This window comes from Barbatula barbatula, assembly GCF_947034865.1.
Source record: "Barbatula barbatula genome assembly, chromosome: 24".
NCBI lineage: Eukaryota > Metazoa > Chordata > Actinopteri > Cypriniformes > Nemacheilidae > Barbatula > Barbatula barbatula.
Genome location: NC_136787.1, coordinates 1585375 through 1606236, shown reverse-complemented (window position 1 = coordinate 1606236; position 20862 = coordinate 1585375). Strand labels below are relative to the sequence as shown.

Sequence of the window (20862 nt, the reverse complement as noted above, 5' to 3'; positions counted from 1 at the left end):
TTTCCAACTTTCTTCAAACTGTCTTTTTGTGTTCTACGGAACATGAAATGAAAAGAGGGTGAGTGAATGATGACAGAATGTTTTATTAAAATTTTCAACATTTATTAAGTGTAAAGAGCAAGGCGGGACGAGAGCCTTGAGGGAACGTTGCACTGTCTCATGTAATTCATCAGAGGAGAACTGGCACTCCCTGCTGAGACTGGTTTCTCCCAAGGGTTTTTCTCCATTTATTATTCATTGGAGTTTGAGTTCATTGCCACCATTGCCATGCTCACCGAGAGACTGCTAATTACATGTAGGCAGGCACTTTATCCAAAGCAAATTACAAGTAGGAGAGCATATAAACATTTTGTCAACACGTTAAACAGTACAGTTAGTTTACAAGGCCACGCTACCAGGAGGACAGACAGTTCTTGGTTAGTCAAATAAACGCAGAACAAGTACGTTTTCAGCTGTTTTTTGAAAGTTGTGCTGATATTAGATTAACTTCTGCAAATTCCATGACCATTGACATTGTGATTTATTTTCTATGTAACAATGCAACATTGTAGAAAGCACTATATCAATAAACTTGACTATTAAACTTCTCTTTTTGAAAAAAGCATAGGAGATGGAGCCCAAACTGTTTTAAAGTTTAATTAAAACCTACATTAATACATCAAATAGTCATTACAAAGAACATTTGTTATGCATTCATTAAAGTTATTTCCTTAAGACGCACTCAAATGTGAAGTTGCTGCTTGATATACCTTGTCTAGCAAAGCTTACCTTGAAATGCTTCTAGTTTTACCACATAAACTCATGCTTGGTTTTATCATCAGCTTATCATTTTATCATTACTGACCGAAGAATGTCTGATTTCAATCCTTGAATTTGGTAATGGTAAAGAGTGATTTCTGTTTTGGATGACAAGCTTGGTCCAAATAAGAAAGTGTAAATAAAGACCCGAATTCCAAAGTTGAGTTTATATCAACCAGAACGTAATTAGAAAAATTGGTTCTCCATTATCTACAATTCTAATAGCAGTTTTGTTTGAATCAACATTTGACAAAAAAATTGGCGCAAAGAAATTAAACTTTAAAGATGGCAATATAATAATAATAGCAAAATAGTATAAAAATCTGTTTACAAACACCACAAAGCTGAAAACTTTGACAGAAAATACTCGTTCTATAAATAAACACCACAGGAATATCCATATATTTCTATACATACAGTGTTTTAGGAAGTTTTAAATTAAACTCACATATTTCATTCACCCATAAAATTGAAGACTGATTCATAGAAATTCACAATGAAAGTTTAAAGTTAAGGACAACACTGTTACTTTAAACTCAACCCTGTGCTGGACCTTTTTTGTTTTTTAAATCAACTCAAATCGACTCATAATGTGTTAAAATGATTAATTATTAAGTATGTTTCTGAGCATGCAAGTATGAAAAGTATACCAGTGACTTTGAAAATGTTAAATCTGAGAGTGAACTGTATAAATGATTTACAAAATATAAAAATGTACATAGATAAATTCTACATACAAGGAACAAAAATCTTTCACACATAAAACATTATTTTTGGGCCATGTGTATAAAACATTCTCAGACTGAGATAATAAAATATATGTATCAAATCCCTGCTAAAACAATCATTGTAAAATATTGCACTTTTAAGTTAAAAAATATGCTTAAAACATACAAATCAGCCACACGCTATAGAAATGACAGTAGTTTAAAGGAAAAACCTGTTTTATAACACAGAACAAAGAAGAACATTTTCATCACAATTATTCACTCACAACTCACGTTAGTCTATCAGATGATGCTGTGAAAGTTTGTTTTATTTTCTCGGTTCACAGTTATGGCACAACCGAGTCAAGGTTGTGCGCATTTAGACGTCGTCAGTTTCAGTGCTCCTTTGTTATGCAAAGTTTTCAAAGTCTTGAACTCCAGTGGCATGCGATGGGGTCCTGCACTGGAGAAATAGCGATATTTCAAGGTGTCGTAGTAATGATATTTCACAGTATTTCCGTTACTGTCTTTGGGAAAAGGCCAGAACCCATAGATGTGAATTTCGTCACAGAAACGTGTAGCCATGGTGTACATCAATAATCCAGTGCTTGGTCTTTTGATATTTATTTTGTTTGTGAGCCAGAATCTAGAAAAGAAACAGACATTTTAATTCATTTGGTACTCCACCTTACAACAATTTTAACTATTTAACTACTGTTTACAATTATAACTATTTTGGTGGCATAAATATTCTGCTTTACAATGAAAAAGTATTTAGATTTCAATTAGTCAATTAAAATATATTTGAGCATAATTTTCAGACAAACCAATATAGCAATTGTCACTTACCTTTATAACTATCAGCTGTAAATACATTGAGAGGTGCAATAAATTCTTAAGTACAACTCCTTATACTGTAGTACTGGAGCAACAATTTTCAAAATAAAAAGGTGATGCTAACTCGTAGCAGGCAAAGAAAATGAAGTTTAATGTAACCTACTTTATTGTATTACTCACCCTCGTACAGCATGCATAAGTCGAAGTGAAGGATAGGCTGTGCGCACTTTCAGCTTGTGTTTAAGAATGAGCTCATTCACACAGTTCACGTGCCTCTCGCTGCCCTTCACCATGAAAGCAGGGATCCAGAGCACACTGTCGTTGAGCAGCCGTAAACGCTGAACGAAAGCTTCCTGCACTGTTTTGTTGTGCAGGCCTCCGTACACCCGCTGGACAACAGAGGGGTTCATGGTAGTGAAGTCTGACTTTAAACCCACATCATTGGAAAATTTCTCTAGAGGGGCGAGATTACATCTGTTGAGAATAAAAAGGAAAGCAAATATCAGAGTCAGAATGAATGGGACTGAGGCTAGCTCCGGTGTTCTTCTCGGCAAATACTGAAATACAAAAAAGAACTGGATCCCAAACTTTTGGAACTGAATTCCGTTTTCCCCCATCCACTCCCACCCCAGATAATGCTAGAGACCATAATGCCCATCTAACATGTATTTCTGGGAGAACTTTTGCATAAGGCCTGTGAAGCTTCTCTAGGCTTTAATCCTTGTTCAAAAATACTGAATGGTAAGAATCAGAACACAGAAAATAAGAAAACATATATCAGCTTACCTGATAACAAAATCATGGTTGTCTATTTCTTTTCCACATCCGCTCTGGAGGAGAATGCCCGAGTTTCCCACCACGGCACATGTTTTGAACCTTTTGTTCTTCAGAGGCGATACTTCAGGAAGTAAACTGTGAAGACTGTGAGACACATTAAAGGTTCGGCGTCTTTCCAGAACGTAGTGGATGGTATCGCCTGGTTTGTAATTGCTCTTGATAATAGACAAGTCTCTCTCTGCATCCAAGAAGCGAAGGATGTCCTTCCTTTCGATTTGATAAAACAAGTGAAAGGGACCGTTTACGGGCAAATACTGATACTATATGTTATAATCATGGTCTAATAGACAAATACCAGTATTCACCTATGCACACTTTCTATTAAAATAACCTAATGCATTGAAACAAGAAAAACTGTCAGTCACAAGCTGGAGTGCCCTTTATGTCCACTAGAGGGCACCCCCCACATCTGCCTCCAGAAGACCTCCAAAAATGATGAACCTTTTGCGAGAAACCCCCTTTCTATAATTCATATCGATTTTTGGAATAAAGAAGCATTTAAATGGTACAGTAAGTGCGATATTATGAAGACAACATATTGTTTGTTGAAGAACGTCTTTTTGTTTCTCAAGAATTTTCTTGGGACCCCTAAGAACATTCTGGAGGCCCCTGGGGGTCCCCGGACACCAGTTTGAGAACCCCTGTGCCAGACTTTCACTCCCACTACATTTGGCATTATTCTAAAATTTTGCTTTAACGTGATCTAAATGGAAAAAAGTGGTAAACATAATAAAAAAGGAAACATGATAATCAGGATGTTGTCAGTCACTAGATTGTTTTTCACTTCAACTTTTAAAGCGATACTCTACCAAAAAAAAAAGTTCTGTCACCATTTACTCACCCTCAAGTTCCAAACCTGTATAAATTGATTTAGTTCTGTTGAGATTTATGGGTTAGTTAAATTAGTCAAAACAAGTCCAAATATCTGTGTTCAACCAAACCAAAATATGTATACAGGTTTGAAACAACTTGAGGACGAGTAATTTATGACAGAATTGTCATTTTTGGGTGGACCATCCCTTTAAATGCTGACTTGTAACTTTGTTTGATGTTGCCCCTTAACGTTTAACTCAACATGGCACCTGTTGTCAGAGGAGTTTGTAAAGGTCATACAGAACCCTAGGCGTGAAACTAAAAATCATTCATAGGAAACCAAATCAGTAAAGAGAACAAAACGGAAATGCACTGAAAGTAAAGCAACTGACTGGCAGGTGGGACGTGATGCAGAACTCATGAACGGCTCAACACAAAGCACACAAGGGCAATATAAAGGAAGGAAATCAGGAGGGTAAACAACTATTTCAGATGGGGTAATAAACAAGGGCAGTAAATAATGCCTCGAGACATAAGAGAGAAAACACACAGCACATAAACAGACAAACTAAATAAACAAATGACAATTGAAACAAATGACAGCCAACGAGAGTTTGGATCTTGACATTTATGGTATTTTCAACGTTTGTACAGGGTTTGAAACCACATGTTTTGTTTATCAGTCACCACATAGGAAATGTGAAGCTCACAGTGCAATGCAGAAAGAAGAACAAACTTTTCAACACCAGTCTGAACACAGCCATTGTGGTCTTCTACCGGAATGGACTTCAGAATAACAATAAAATTATAATACTATCATGATGCTTTAGGTGCTCCGTTTACACACATGCATCTGCACATCTTAAAGAAATCACTTGAAAGTTAAAGTAGGGTAGTTGATTTAACAAACTTCACAGTTGTTAATTGTGATGTACATCTATCTTACATGGAGGCCTTTTCCCCTCAGATCAGATTCGTGCTCCCTCAGTTTTTGTACGTTTAGAATGAGACTTTACAAAAAAGAGAACTAATTCAAACTGTATTGTGTATTCACAAGACTAAACCTGGATTCAAGTGAACAGAGTTTAGAGTTAATCTAGGGTTTGTTGATCCTAGTTTTATTGAAACAAAGATTAACAAATCAACAACAAAAAAACTTGATTCTTTTAAAACAAGGTTTACAGTTTGGTGCAATAGAATTAATAAATAAACCTCGATTTAATCTGGATTTAAACCTAATCCTTGTAGGTGAAACCTGCTCTATCTGATATATACTAAACTATACAGATCATTTCTTCTTTTCTAAATGTTTCCTTATGTCCATTTATTTATACACAACATGGCTGTGCGTCTTTTCTTTCGAACTTTTGGACCCAATGTGGATGCTGAATTTACTTTCACTCGTCAGTTTGTATGGACTGAATTTCGTTCGTTCAACAGGGATATTAGCTATTTATACTTGGCTAAAAATGACTTCTTTGTGTAACCTAATGTAAGGTATTCACTCTTTTTTTTTAAATGTACTCACTTACAATGGAAAAAGCATTTTTGAATAGCCTACAAAACATTGTTACAGTGGAGGCTACTCACCTTATTTTGTTGACAAGAGTGAAATTTAGTTTCCATCCTGCTCTTGAGTCATTCAGATCGCCAATGACCATCAGCCTTATAGCACTCGGATCAAAGTTCCTGTTCAAAAACAGAGGGTGTGATAAAGTAGCACATCTTGATACCTTTCAATGCATGTACATTTATAACACTACACTTTGTATTATATTACATTTGCATCAAATTACAGCGTTTCTTATACAGCGTCTTTGGAAGTCATGGTAAATTCACATCATTCTTTCATTTGACTGCCGTTATTAGACTCTCTCATTGTTTCATTTATTTAAGTAGTGGAAACGCAAACGTTGAGTTTTTCTTTTGCTTTTTGAGCAAATCAGAATGGAAAATGTATATTTGTGGTTGTCTCCCATTCTCCGCTATAGACGGTTTCATCTTGACAACATATACAAATGGCTTTTGTTGAGAGGGCACATCTTGAGTTTTCCAATGCAAATTGATTGGATCTAGAAAAGTAGGCCTTTTCTTTTGAAATGGAAATAGCAGCATACTAAAGGTTGACTTGAATGGCTGACAAATGGAGCTTTCACGTCAAGTGCGAAAACAAGTGGCGCTGAGGGGCAATAAGTTTGCTGTTGTGTCAGTAAAAGAAGATGGTGATGCCTTCATGAGAAATGAAGGGAGGTATACGGAATGATGTATCATCATTATACAATGAACATATGCAGCTATAAACCGTCCAGCACTAGCTGTGACCCATTGTTCTTATTTTCCTGATCCATCCATATATTAGGTTATTTGTTCTTAGATCTGTGTGCTGTTGTGGAAAGTAGGCTAGAGTCTAATTTTTCCATTAGCCATGTCAGTTAAACTAGGCAAAGTGATATGGAAATGTAATGTGGTTGACAGACCCGAAACTACTTCAGATGTGTGTTTCCTGAAAAATAATGGGTTTGTCAGCCAATCAGAATGAGTCTTTCACAGCCTGTGGTATAATAGAGTAATACATTGCCTGTACAGAGCCTGTCCGGACTCTTCCTCAGTGCGTTTACTGCTGTACTGATGAAGACTTTACAGTCAGTTCCAGAGTATAAGTGCCACTGCATCATTTGTGTAACAGCAGCGGCTCCTAGCATGTGATGTAAAGCTCAGATCTAAAAAGGCAGCCTGTTTCTACACCGGGTGAATGCTATCAAAAATGACATACTGATAAAAACCAGTGAAGAGTGAATGTTTGAGCACTGTGTGAAAGCATTTATAGGGATCCGTTGTTTTAATTCTGTTGTGTCATATTCACATCGCTTTTCTGCATCTAGTGTTAAAGCTCCAGGTTAAGAAAACATTTTTTTCTCATTTCCAGATTTTGATCAAAGATAACACAAACCTGTTTTGTCTTGCGATGAATTGCCACAAAACTAATAGGAGCTAAATATTTTATGTATAAACTGTCTCTGATTTATGATTTGCAGACCAACAATTAGTGGCCATTTACACCAGACAGTTTTCAAATAACAATGCAAACAATAAATTATGCGTTTTGGCTGTGTTTTGGGGGACTGAAAAGCAAACTTAAAAACAAAGGGGTCTCAAAGTGTAACTTTTTGAAAACGGCGTCGTTTTCGTTTTGATGTAAACTACAAGACGCACCCAGTTGCGCGAGTAAAGCCAAAACAATACTGCGAGCTCTCGCTGTTCGACCATGTATTAACGTTTCCCAAGACCAGCGGAGACACACTACTTACATTCAACAAACACATACATGTGGCACGTCCTGTTACTTTACACAACACCATCTCCATCCACTGGCCTGGCGTGCATACTAAACCCTTTTTATCTACCCGTGGAAATGCAGACCGTTTGATGACGCTGTCATGTGTACGTGAAACTTTTCAAAAACGCAAAGGAAAGCCCGTTCCCCTTCAGTCGGTCTCTCAACGTTGTGAGAGACTGACTGGGGTTTGATCTTGAGAACCTACCTCCTCCGAGATAATTAATTATAAAACGCCAATGGGCTTGGCGAATGGCACACGCACGCCAGTCTCCGCCCCGTACATACGGGTATAAAGGAAGATGGCGGCGGTCATTCACTCATCCTTTGTTATTCGGAACCTGTGTGTTTGCTGATGCTACATGCGATACTCGACTTCGAGAAAACTTTTAACCTGCTGGATTTATGACGCGGAGCAGCGGACTTCTCCTTTCGGTGGACTTCCCCTGGGCGTTACGGCAGAAGGCTACAGACCTTAAGAGGTAAGTCCCCCCGGCTACGAGCATGTCTCGTAGCTGTAGCCTTGGGTGCGACAGACTCATCCCGGAGTCTGACGGCCATGATTCCTGTGTCACTTGCTTGGCAAGCATGCTGAGGCAGGTTTCACTGATGCGGTATGTCCCGTGTGTGCGGACATAGCAATCAGGGTGTTGCGGTCACGGTGGCTACGTTCTTTTGAGCGCTGCCACCACCCCGTCTGTTTCCCAGGCGTGTTCAGCTGCCGTTTCGGCGAGGTTGACCGCTTTGGCGAGCGGCGGGGGTGATTTAGGGACTCCGATAGATGTTGCTCCGTCAGCTTCACGCTCGCGGACCATCTATACCCCTTCACGCTCACCTGGTTCGTCCCCTATGAGTGGCAGACGGCCGTCTCATAGTGGTAAGACTTCGCACACGGATGATGACGCTATCTCTGTCGCTGCGTCGGACAGCTGCCTGCTGGCATCGGATGCGGAAGACTCCTCTGATCTCCTGTCGTCAGGAGCTCCGGAGGAGACTGACGCTGAGATGTCGGCCATGCTTTCCCAGGCAGCCACGTGCATTGGGAGCACACAGAGCCTCAGAAGCTCTGAGCGGCTCTTTGTCTGTTCTGGGAGACAGCACCCGGGGGGGTGACAGCACCAAACAGAGGTGGCGCACTGGGTACCAATCCCAGGATCGCAGTACCCGCTTGCAGTGAGAGCCCACTCCACTCGTGGGCACTGGCACAGGGCGCCTCTCTGGCAGACTTTTGTAGAACTGCGGGTTGGGCTACGCCCAGTACCTTCACAAGGTTTTACAATCTCCATGTGGAACCAGTTGCAGCACATGCCCTTAAACGCCGCCAACGTTTAGGTTGGGCTCCTGGTTTGGGCGTACGCCTGCGAAAGCGCCTTCTCCCCTCACCAGGTGAGACTAGTGCGCTATTGTAGGCTCCCTACTTTCCCCTCTCGGGCGAAGTATAGGCATTCCATCCATCACTAAGCATTGCACTTGGTAACAGACTGAGCGGAGCCGTCTGTTAGAACCAGGTCCGTTATAGGTAGAGTCATCCCTGCTCAGGCAGACCCCTGTATTAGGACTAGTGCCCCATACATAGTGACTCCCCTCTGGGTCGTCCCGTGTGTTGAATTCCTCACTCAGGATTTCCCGATTGGTGAATCTGTGACCTCCCCGCCGGTGGTAATCCCACCTGGATTGTCCCCCTATTCGGGCTAACACCGTTCCGCATGTTGTTCTCCCCGCCGGGGAGACCATGTTAGTGTCTCAACATGTAACCTCCCCTTTGGGTAGGATGTGGCGTCCGTAACAGACTCTTCTAAGAGGAGAGCAGTGTTTCCCCAGTGTTCGGCTCCGGACAGCTCCTCGCTACTAGAGGCGTACGACACTGTCCGTGAGGCCGTCAGTAGAGGTTTCTCAGTATGACCAATACTATGTGACTGGAAGATTAAGTCTCGCGGTAGCACTCTTGTGACTCGCTAGCCCAGTCAGGGTCGCTCCACTAGAGGTCGTGATTGGTGCAAGCGCTGTGGCGTTTACGATAGATCCCCAGTCAGTCTCTCACAACGTGGAGTTCCCCTTCAATCGGTCTCGTCTCGGTTACGTCTGTAACCTCCGTTCCCTGATGGAGGGAACGAGACGTTGTGACTTCATGCCAAAACGCTGCACCGAATCACTGCAGTGAACGGGAGTGCCCTCTCAGATTCCTCAGTACAAAGGGTGAGTGAATGACCGCCGCCATCTTCCTTTATACCCGTATGTACGGGGCGGAGACTGGCGTGCGCGTGCCATTCGCCAAGCCCATTGGCGTTTTATAATTAATTATCTCGGAGAAGGTTCTCAAGATCAAACCCCAGTCAGTCTCTCACAACGTCTCGTTCCCTCCATCAGGGAACGGAGGTTACAGACGTAACGAGACGTTTTTCATCGCGTAAAGATGGCCTAAGATTACTTTAGTTTCTCTGAACCACGAAAAATATTAACCAATTTGAAACTCAACAGCTGCAATGAACTGCGAGAGCTTCCCGCTTCTGTTTTTTAGCAAGCACGATGAGTTTCCACTAGAAAAAAAGGAAACCACATTTATATAAGCGCAACTGTCTGCTGTCCTCTTACTGACACACGCATCCAAACATGCAACGTTACTCGTGCACCCACTCACACAAAAACCAAACCCTACATACAGCAGATTCTCCGAATGTTTGCCCTGAATCTATTAGCCCTGAATTAAAGTAGATTTACTGAGAACATGCCGTAAAATCAGTTGTGAAACATCTCTTCTCCGCCTCCATAAAGTAAAGCAAAATATGAACAAGTATAAACTTGACCACATTTTTAGTTCCTGAAAGAAAACGTGTGCGGACTGCTATGAAAAAACAAATGCACTTGTGTTTGAAAATTAAATCTGATCTGCTTAAACATCAATAAAACAGAACAATTAGATCCTATTAAAACTGACTTGACGGGTTTCGGTTTGTGTCTAAGGTTCAGACTGGAAATGACTTAAGCGCATTTAAACAAACAGGTATCTTTCATGAAGATCTTCACACTAAAACGAGAGGACAGAGAAATAAAAACAAACACGTATAACATGTTAAATGGAAGAGGTGTGGCAGTAGTGCTGGGCTAGAGTAACCAATTCACATCAAACAAAGCTGAATCCATCCTAATTCAATTAACACGGGCAATTCCAAACGGGACAATGGGGATGTTATATTTTAGAGGTTTGTAATACAAATAAATAAACATTCAATTCAGTAGCTAGAGCTTCACATTAGACCGCGATGCACACGAGATGAACAGCAGTAATTGACTCTTTTATTGGCTGTATTACGTCGACAGTTACCCTTGCAGTACCGCTTCCTCTCGTTCACTTCTGCCGATTTCTGTCGTCTTGTAGAATATCAACAGAACACTTATGGCGCAGATAGTCCACAGTTTCCGTGTCAGTCGCATTTCGTGAACGAATCTTCCGAGGATCTTAAATAACGTCTTGAATCTTGCGCTCACCCATATCGCTCACAGCAGCCGTGACAACGGCGAGAGGAAGGGCCGATGCGCGCGGCATGTTCCACAGCTGCACACCTCCCACCGTGAGTGACAAACGCAGCAGCCAATACATTCTCTCATATGTTAATTAGCTCCTAACGCGCGCCAATCGAGATGAAGACGCAGCAGCAGTATGTTTTGAGACTGATGTAATAAATTCCTTGCAAAGAAATGGTTGACTGGTGTGTTTCTGGATAAACAATATAACAACAAATGAAATGAAATATAATATAAAATATTTTATCATAACTATAATGAAGCCTTATTTGTAGTTAAACTCCTGCGGTAATACTTCTAGTAATCAGTGGGCCAAAACTCTTGCTTAGTAGCAAACAATTCAACTGTAGATGTTTTGACGTCGAATGCAATGAGGGTTTGTTTCCTTTTCAATTTCATGCAATTACCATGAAAAAATGCCAAAGCTTTCCACCATACTAAAACCTGATATCAATATTTGGTAGCTTTATTTGGTCTCTCCTAATGTTTTAAAATATTTTTTATAGCGCTGCTTCAATTTTCACGTAACATAAGTCCTCATATATGATCGCATTAATAATAAAACTAGTTTCGGTTCTGTTCCATTTGCCAACAGGGCCTTGCATCTTGGTTGGACTCGAGCTATACGAAAAGCAAACAAGAATGCGCACATTAGAAATGCTACTCTGGTTGTGGCTCAGTGTTGACGACTAGTTTCGTGGTAAAGAAGGCTATTCAATGTTAATATCTTAACGATATTTTACGGTTTTCACTTAAAGACCGGATTTGATGTTAAGTATCGACCAGACAATAAACACTAGATGGCGATATGCCTGCACATAACATGCCAATCGCCAGTTAACAGCAAGTTGACGTCACTTTGTAGTTTTACTCATTCTATCGATTGTACTGGTCTGAACCCACCAAACCGGAAGAACACAAGCAGGGAAAATTAAGGTAAATAACAAATCTTTCTCTGGAAGGGTTGTGTGGCGATTTCATGTTATCTCAAATAGGAAATAAGTTTTAAATAAGCTTATGGTTTGAGTGTAAGAGTGTTTAAGAATATAGATTATCGGTTTAAATTCAACCAGTGACGTTCACTGAACTTCACACGACGTCATCAGTTAGCACAGCAAGCTAATCACGAAACAGATTTTCTAAAACTTTATACATAATATTGAGCATAAACGTGTATCTGTTAACACCGTTACGAACAATTTAATTATTTTAGGTAGAAATGTACTAAGACTACGTTGTGTTATAAAGCATCACGTTTAATAATATTGAACCACAAAGATCTAACTTAACGGTTTTCTTTTTTGGAAAAAAGCTTTGTTGTTGTGTAATAAAATGTATTTAGTGTCAAATATCATGCTTTGGATTACGGATTTTTCTGCGATAATTTAATTTAGGGTTTAGTCAACACGTCTGTCTACTAAGGACCACATACCATCAATGTTTATTATTGTTATTGTCCTGTTTTGAATTATGACGGATTGTCACTGTTTTTCGACGGACCGTTTTTGATTCGTCATCTTCTGATTTTCTATTTCGGGCTCTTTTTAATAATAAGAAACATTTGGCAAGGGCACTTATTTGAATAACGCGTCTATAAATGCTGTCTGTAATGTTTATCGGCCTCTGAACCTGTACTCAGACGGGTCTGGTGCTCCGAGTGACCGATGACATAATGCAGGATTGTTGGTACGTGCTGCTGGGACCGTAAACCCACGTTAGTTCGTGTCACTGTCCAGTTTAGTAGCTTGTATGAACTTTGAGGGCTAGTCCACACTGATCCAACAAATGGAAACAAACTCATTCATTATAAAGAATGTCGTATGTGTAAGAGAAACACACAGCACTATAGGGTTTATCTGCCTTTCTGCTCACTCTAAACCTTTTCCCAGACCTTTTAAACATCCAGAGCCCAGCGATGGCATTTATGAGACGCACTGATACATTTGAAATGAGTTTTCAGAGTCGTTGTCCAGAAAGAATGTGTTGTATTGCACAGTGTTTAGTGTTCTGTTGTCTGAGGTGGAGATCTAAGTTGTAAACTGTTTTTCTGATTCATGCACTTCAGAATATTCCATCTTGTCCTGCTGTTGCAAGTCCCAGAGAAACTTGTATAAAACGAGTCTCACCTTTTAATACAATTGCCATGCGATCATAGCTGTAATGCTTCATGGTGTGTTGCTGCGAATGAAAGCTCACGACTGGTTAAACATGACGATACATCAATGTGAAGAGAGAGACTCATAGGGACGGTAACCACCGGTGACTGCCTGTGGGTGTGTGCAACCATTACCATAGTTACCTTCTCATTGGGTCCTGTGTGCGATGATGATGATGATGTCAAACAGCTTGCTGGACCGCCCCTTTCTCTCCTCCTGTGAGTGAGTCACAGGCTGCAGCGAGGAAGCAGTTCGCCTGTCGTCTCACGCTGATCGTCTGTTTTCTGCTGCGCTTCAGATATCAATGCGACCAGGGTCTTTGGTAGGCAGCTTGTTCTGTATGTCTTGTGTTCTCTGGTTTAGCAAATCTGTCTTTTCACCTGCTGTCATCCATCAGTGTGATTTTCTTTAGAATCAGTTTAATGCGGTAAATATAGCATTCTGCGATTATTTGTGTCTACAGCGCATGCGTTGTTGTCTTACATTTTATGTGGAACCAAATGAAGTGCATGCTGGAAATAGTCTCGGGTCTAGAAAGTGATTCCCTCACTTGACCCTCGCGGATCAGTGCAAATATGTTTTGAGCGAGTGTATTGTGTTGCTGATTGATATTTGCAGGAGGATCGTGGTGTGTGTGTGTGTGTGTTTGAAGTCATGCAGGGATCAATCGATATGGCTGTTGTGATGCTCTGAGTGGTCTCAAATGATGGTGACATCTGAAGAGTGCAGATGTTTGGAATGGACTTCCTCGAAATGTAATGCTGGAAAGGCCATGAATAATGGCCATGAATGAAAACAGCCCATAATGATACATTCACCTTAAGACCACACAAAAGAGCATTCTGTTATTATCCTACGCAGTACGCACTTTTAAGAGCGATTTACAGAGGTGGTGTCATCTTGCTCAATCATTTAATTTCGTATACACTTTTTTGTCTTTACACCTTTTGTTACTGTGATAGGATCAGTGTATGCTTCACAGAACCTTGACAAACATGACATGATATGGTCTCATGGACTCATGGATCCCAAATGAGACACCTGATGTGGACATTGGCCCAATGTCCACATCAGGTGTCTCATTAGGGATTAAAAGGGTGCATTCTCTTTTATCCATGAAAGGACAGAGAGAAAGACGCAAGCAATTGCGATTAAAATGTGATATCTTTATCTCTATGGTTCATAGACATTTTTGTGTCTTCCATAAACCAGAACAATGGTTTGTGAGGGAAATGTAAGATTGTGATTAGAAGTGGCCTTAACCAAATTGTTTCTGTAGATTACAAAATTGTAAAACCATTTATGGGTCATATTCCTAAATGCAATAAGATCTTAAATATATGAAAGTAAGGTGTGAGTTAATCACATCAAAGGAGCTGGAGTAGCTTCGCTGCTGGTGTTGACAATGGAATTTGTTAATCTGGTTTCACATGCTCGCATTTATTATACTGTTAAATGAAATTGATGTTTTGGTCCTACTGTTCTCATAACTGATGTTCTCAGAACGTTTGTCAATTTGTGATTTCAATATCACTATAAGTTGCTCATGCAAACTATTGGCAGAGCAGTTCTGTGAAAATAGGTGAGGTTTATAGAACAAATGGGAATATATTTTTTTGCTTTTACCCTGTCTGCTGCAGATGGGTCGTGTTCACTTGATTCCCGCAGATTTTCATATCTGTCGTACTCTTGGCGATGGCTGGTTCGACGATGGTGAAAAAGATTGGTTGTCAAGCTGCTTTTCACGGCTACAGACTATCGGCAGACACACGTCTGCCCTTTCAAAACCAAACCACCTCCATGCTAATAATGACGACCCACATCTGGCAATTAAATCTAGCGTGGGTTGCGAGGTTGTTTGTGTTTGAATATTTTATCTCCCTGTTGTCTTGCTCATATTTAACTTCTTTCTTAAAGACTGCATGGATGCGCTGCTGTGTCACGCTCTATATGCGCACACAAATATTTTCTGGATTTGAAAAACACTCCAATCAGTGTTCCTGGGAATAATTATAAGAGCACCCAGGTATCACTGCTCCATGCCACGATCATCCATGGAGGAATAGCAGGGATAGAACATTTTCATCAACATCATCCACCATACACCTATATTTTCTGGAATGTTAAAGTGTGTTCTTCCAGCTCTTGTTATTTCAATCTGAAAGCAGTTCCGGACTGGATAAAGAAAACACTTTCCTATGCTCGTGATAGGAAAATATAAACCAACCACACTAATTACAAATGTTGTTGTGTATTTTATTTATACTGTTTTTCTCTCTCCGTGTCTACACCAAATACAATAGAACGCATTAGAAGCCATTATAATTAAAAAAAAATTTCACACTGGATGCGGTGTGGTACGACACAACAAACCCATTAGAACAAGCCGTGTGTCACGTCGCATCGTGCCGCTCCAAAGAACTGTATTGTTTTTGTCTTAAACAACTTTTTTCTCAAGAATAGCTTTGTATGTATTGCCAAAAACTAAAGGTCTTTATTTGACTGTATATTTATGTCATACGCCTCAGAAAAAGCATTCAGCTCTGTTGGCAGTTTGTTCCCAGAGTGCTTGTTCATACTGAAAGATGTTAAGCCTTCCAATTCTTCCTGGGTTGTTTTACTGCCATTGTTTTCTCTTTATTGAAATTGGCCACATCATTTACACAATGAAACCTGTGCTTCTATGCGATTTGGCATCAGACATGGCGACGTCTGTTTTTGCATCTCATTGATTTTATCAATGATTTGTCTCAGCTGCTGATGCTGTTTGGAGATGTGTTGTGACAGATCACATTGATTGTTTTTAACAATCCCATCATTTCCAGTTGCTCAAACCTACCAGTCGCATCCAAACGACCTCACTGATATCTGACAGAGAATATCTCTGAATGTCTAGTTCAGGCCGCTATGACATTATTGTCTTTCATTTAGCACCGCTCATCGCCGTCCACTTCGTGTCTCTCAGAGGGAGCAAACAGACGGTGTTGTGGTGGGAATCCGCTTTGATTGGATTACCGTGCTTCTGCAAAGTCTCATCCTTTTTACAGACTCTGCGTATCCATTGCATGAATGTTGGGAAGGGTTATACGAATTTGATGTAGCAGTTGAACATTTGGTACATTTTCGTCTGCTTATTCTCATTTCTTTGGTTGGTGTTTCAGCAGGTTGTAAGGGAAGTCTGATGCTGCATTTGTGACATGCTCTGGCCGTCCTGAGGGAAGCGAGGAGCCTTCTCTCGATCCACCGCTCTCGCTGCGGTGTTACACTACATCTGGACAGCCCTCGTGTCGTTCAGCACAGACAAAAGTGACGTGGGCTTCAGATCAAGAGAGTACACGATTGAAAAGACAGAGGAGAAATAAAGGGCAGAAGAAGAGAATCCGAGCAGGAGAACCAGATGCCAGAGGTGCTGAGGATTGGCAGGACAGCAACTGATGCAGTGATTGTTTCTGCTCATTTCCGGTGTTGATCGTTCTTGACCGAAACATGAAGACGGGGATGGCTGTGCTGGGGTGCAGCTTGCTTGTCTTGACGCTTTTCTGTCAAAGCCATGGCCAGAATATCGAAAACTTCGAAAAGAGGTGACGCATTTTTAACATGTGTAAAGTTTATGTGAAGTTTCATTTAATGCGTTATTACATACTTAATCGTTTTTGTAGTTTCATACTTCAATTACAATGATTCGTTTACAGAGTTCTGTCAAGAAAACAGACTTTCTGCATCCTGTTTCATGTTTATTAAAATACCATCTCTAGACATGTTGTGTCATGTTTGAAATGCAGCTAGTTCTTGTGCGATGCCACTGGTTCAAACTTGTCTTGAAATGCCAAATGAAGGCATAATGGCCTTGAAGATGAAACAGGATGACAGAATAACTGTTTTTGGGCAAAATTAACCTTTAAGAGTTGCATTAGAAGATAAATCGTTTTTAGATTCAATATATGTTTAAATGTATGCATGGTCTGACTAGATACATCCCCTTTTCGGAGTTCAGGAAAGATTTGATGTACCTAGAAAATCTGCGTTATTGAGATGCTCAAAACAGTCCCACCAAAAGATTTTTGTTTTCTGTTAATAGGTTTCAGGACAATGCCTGGTCAGACCCAAATGACTGTTCCAATGTCAGACAGCCGTTGGTCCTCTCCAATCCTTACAATTTTTCTTTGGATATTCGCCTCCCAGGGGTGACTCCAACCGAGGTGAGAGCTCTTTGTCTCTTTGGGTATTTAGTACTTAAGTATCATCTCTGAAAGCATGCTACACGGATTTATTATTCATGTTTTGTGTATTTGTGGTGTTTAAAGTTGTCATTTGTCATGTCATGGTATTGATGTGGGGGTTTCTGCCTGGCTGAGATCTGGACTGCATCTCTTCTCTATTGATCTGCTGTAATGCATTAGTACCGCACATGCTGTTACAGATGGAAGCTTATGGGTCACATGACTGACGAAGGTCTCTGGAGGGCACTGACCCCTGTCACCCTGCAGAAAAAGAGAAGCTGTCCAGCCTAATGAAGATGTTAATAACAATAACAGAGAAACGTTCCTCCAGCATATGTGTGATTGTGTGGGGGGTGAGGACGGGGTGTTTCTATTCTTGTTCTCCGGCTCAGGTCTGTGAGTCATAGCCATGTGATTCATCTATGCCGTGGGGAATGCTGATGTATGATACCTTACTGAATAACTCAAGACTTACATCATTGATCAGACAATAACTTGCAGGAAAATGTACAAAATGAAAATTCTGACAAGTGTGTAGAACACAAAGAGTTGTTTGTAATGGATGTCAGTGCATTAACACTGTTTTGAGTACACGGCTCATTCATTGCAGCATGGCGACACTTTGTTCTCGGATTGTTTCCTTTTTAAAGGCACTAAAACAAAAACATTGTCCACTTTCTGTAGTTTTGGAAAAGCTGTATGAACCAGGCATGTATTTATAGTGTTTTCCTCTGGAAAAATTGTTTGCGACTCCATAAGGGCTTTTGCACCAGAGAAATATTTTCCTAGATCTGGACCTTTTGGAGGGACAAATTTAGCTCCTCATTCGAAATAGGGTCTAATTCAGTAAAACAGGAATTTCCTCAATATTTTCCTCCAAATCCAAAATGAAATGGTTAAGGAATATTGCTGTGTTTATTCTAAATGATTTGTTTGTGCAGGTCATTTTTTTATTCATATACCTTCATAATCTTTAATCAAAATCTATATTGACCATCTAATGAAGAGGCTTCCAACAATCCAATCAAATCCCAAAGAGTGAAATTAAGCCCGCCCTGCATTTTTCTTATTCCATAAACCGTTACACTTAAGCTATACATCAGCATTTGAAGAAAACCGAATCACAACTTCCATTTTTTGTCGTCATGGAACATTAAATAACGAGGACCTATTTAAATGTATTTGTTTAGTTTTTTTGTCTGTGTTTTGTATGTCTTTTGCCTGTGTAAATAGTGAACTTAACTGCCTATTTTAAGATATGCTAATAAATGTTTTATACTCAGGCTGCAGTTTTGTGGCCTGTGCTAAAACACTTAACCTTCAGCCTTAACCTTCCTAATAAAGGAATATTTGATGTTTTCTAAATAATAAACAATAATTAAAAGTACTATTCTGCTGTTTTGTAACCCGTCTGAATGAAATGCATATCTGTGACAGAAACTTTCTAATACATGTATTGTTTTTCTGACAGTCTGACAGCTATTTCTGTATGGCTGCTCCTGTCCCCACATCACGGGACGCCTATATAGGTGAGTAGAGCAAATATCATTTTTTATATTTTTTAACAAGGTCCCAATAAAAATTCAGTCTTTGAAATTCAAGCTCTTAGTGGTATTTTTTTGTTTAATGTAAAGAGATTATTGTTGCTGTCGGTTACACGTCTCCTTTTTAGACTCACAGGCCTTTGTTTGCTTAAACACACTCATCCCAGCCTTGATATTTAAACATGGCCATGTCACGGCTCATGGACAGAATGTTTGTCGAGCTCAAACAAAGTGATATTTACTGACCGACCGCCCACAGTCCTCTACTAACACTCACAGTCAAAAAATGCATGTTTATCAGTCGTATTGGACACAGTGTCAGAGATCTGCCAGTTCAGCTGCTGTGTGTTTTCTGTCAGTCTTTGTGAGAAGCTTTTTTGTGAGAAACAGGACTAGGAATGTAATGTAATAAAAATCTAAATGTCAAAAAGGTTATTTGACCTCAGTTGTGTCATCATTTTGATGAAACCTTAATAAATGAACAGATGCCTTTGTGGTCATAAATACTACTATGTTTGCCATATTAAATATAAAAAAGTGTCCCTATACAAGTATGACTTGTGTGGTATTATTTCAATCTCATAAAACCTTGTTTGGGTTTGTTATATTTGCGGTAGTACTTCACTTCATTCTCGACTAAATCTGGATAGTGTCACTGACTAAAGGTATTACATTAGACTTTCTTGCTCTTTTCAGTGGACTTTGTGCCGCATGCCAGTATGGACACTGCCCACCACATGCTGTTATACGGCTGCAAAAAACCTTACGCCACCAAAGGCTACTGGTGAGTCACATTTGATGTTAAAGTACTTTCTGCTATCACAGCTTCATTTCCCCAGAAAGAGTCAACTCTGAGTGGTATCAAAACGTTGATGTTTGTTCATTGTTTTTGTGATGAAACTGGATTTATAAAATGGTCAGTTCAGTTCAGTTCTGTTGCTTGATTCTGATTGGTTGAGCCGAGTTCTAAGCCGTTATAAACTACCCCCATTTATAACTGCTAACATAGCCTAAATATCACTTTATTTACTTTATTTTATGAAACCTTGCCACGCATATGGAATAACCGTTTTATAAAAGCAATATGTTATTGCTTTAATAGTACTGTAGTCTATCTAAACTCAGGTCAGTTTGCAAAACCAGTCGTCTGTTTTTCTCGTTTTTTAGCAGAGTTTAATAAATATAAATTGAGGAAATGTGTTTTTCGAGATGGCTGTAAAGGTCAGGTTAGACTTAACTGTGACACTGCAGCACTGTTACCATAATGAGAATAGAATTCCCCAAAAGAGGAGACACTGATAAACCTGCCTGTTACTATGGCAACGATTCATGCCTTGACAACAGCATCCCCACTGACAAGCGGGAAGATGGGGGTTTTCTCATTTATTCCTCAGCTTCTATAGGCACCGTGGTAAGACACCAAATGAATCTTGATTCTTTACAGATACGGTTATTTTACCGCGGACTCGCTTCATGCTGTATTCCCCTGCCGCTTTATTTTTCAGTTCTCAGATCGTATCAATAATGTATCATCCCTATACTGCAGGGGGTCTGAAGCGCAGATGTCATTAGACATTTGTAGTGTGAGAGATGTGAGGTTTCTGAGGCTCTGGGGATCAGCAGGGGGTGTGAAAGTAGGCCAGACATTTCAAACCCACATCCAATAAAATGAGCAAAGTCAGCCACGGCCTAAGCCTCTAGGAATTAGAATGATGCATTAGGTTGTGACTAAACAATAAGATTTTTAGCTCTGGTTCTGATGATTTTTAAAATGCTATGACCATACTTTAACCATACTTAATTTGGAAGGAACCTTAAACAAAAAGAATGTGTTGGATTCACAAATCATTAAGAAAGAACGCCTCTTACGGACATCTTATCCTTATATTATAATTTAATGAATGCAGTGGTGTGCGGTGGACTTAAAAAATGAGGAGGCAGATTTCTAGCCATGTCATTTTTGTTCATCTCTGCACTATTAACAAGTGCGATTGTCAGAAAACCAGTGTCATTTCAGTGTTTATGTGTGAAAAATTCCTTTTAATTACTACAAGTTCATTACAGTATGAACTTCTGATTTTTTTAGTTTTTTAT

The 20862-nt window shown here is 39.9% G+C and overlaps 2 protein-coding genes across 7 annotated transcripts in view; one reads left to right on the top strand and one right to left on the bottom strand.

The window, feature by feature from the left end:
* Nucleotides 1–503: 503 nt before the first annotated feature.
* Nucleotides 504–10981, bottom strand: st8sia4 (ST8 alpha-N-acetyl-neuraminide alpha-2,8-sialyltransferase 4). Its single transcript, XM_079448898.1, has 5 exons — nt 10649–10981; nt 5583–5681; nt 3129–3386; nt 2523–2816; nt 504–2151 (listed from the first exon to the last, which is right to left on the bottom strand). The coding sequence occupies exons 1-5, from the start codon at nt 10756–10758 to the stop codon at nt 1869–1871; spliced, it is 1044 nt and encodes a 347-aa protein (XP_079305024.1). The 5' UTR covers nt 10759–10981; the 3' UTR covers nt 504–1868.
* Nucleotides 10982–11695: 714 nt separating this feature from the next.
* pam (peptidylglycine alpha-amidating monooxygenase) overlaps nt 11696–20862 on the top strand; it is a 31738-nt gene continuing 22571 nt past the window's right edge. For 2 of the 6 annotated variants that reach the window (XM_079448673.1, XM_079448677.1), the window contains exons 1-5: nt 13219–13326; nt 16166–16585; nt 17083–17203; nt 18696–18753; nt 19465–19552. In XM_079448673.1, the coding sequence (XP_079304799.1) occupies nt 16491–16585; nt 17083–17203; nt 18696–18753; nt 19465–19552 (362 nt within the window). In that variant the 5' untranslated portion in view covers nt 13219–13326; nt 16166–16490. Of the gene's footprint in view, nt 11785–13218; nt 13327–16165; nt 16586–17082; nt 17204–18695; nt 18754–19464; nt 19553–20862 lie in introns of those variants that run through there. The other 4 variants (XM_079448676.1, XM_079448672.1, XM_079448674.1 and 1 more) reach the window with 4 other exon arrangements.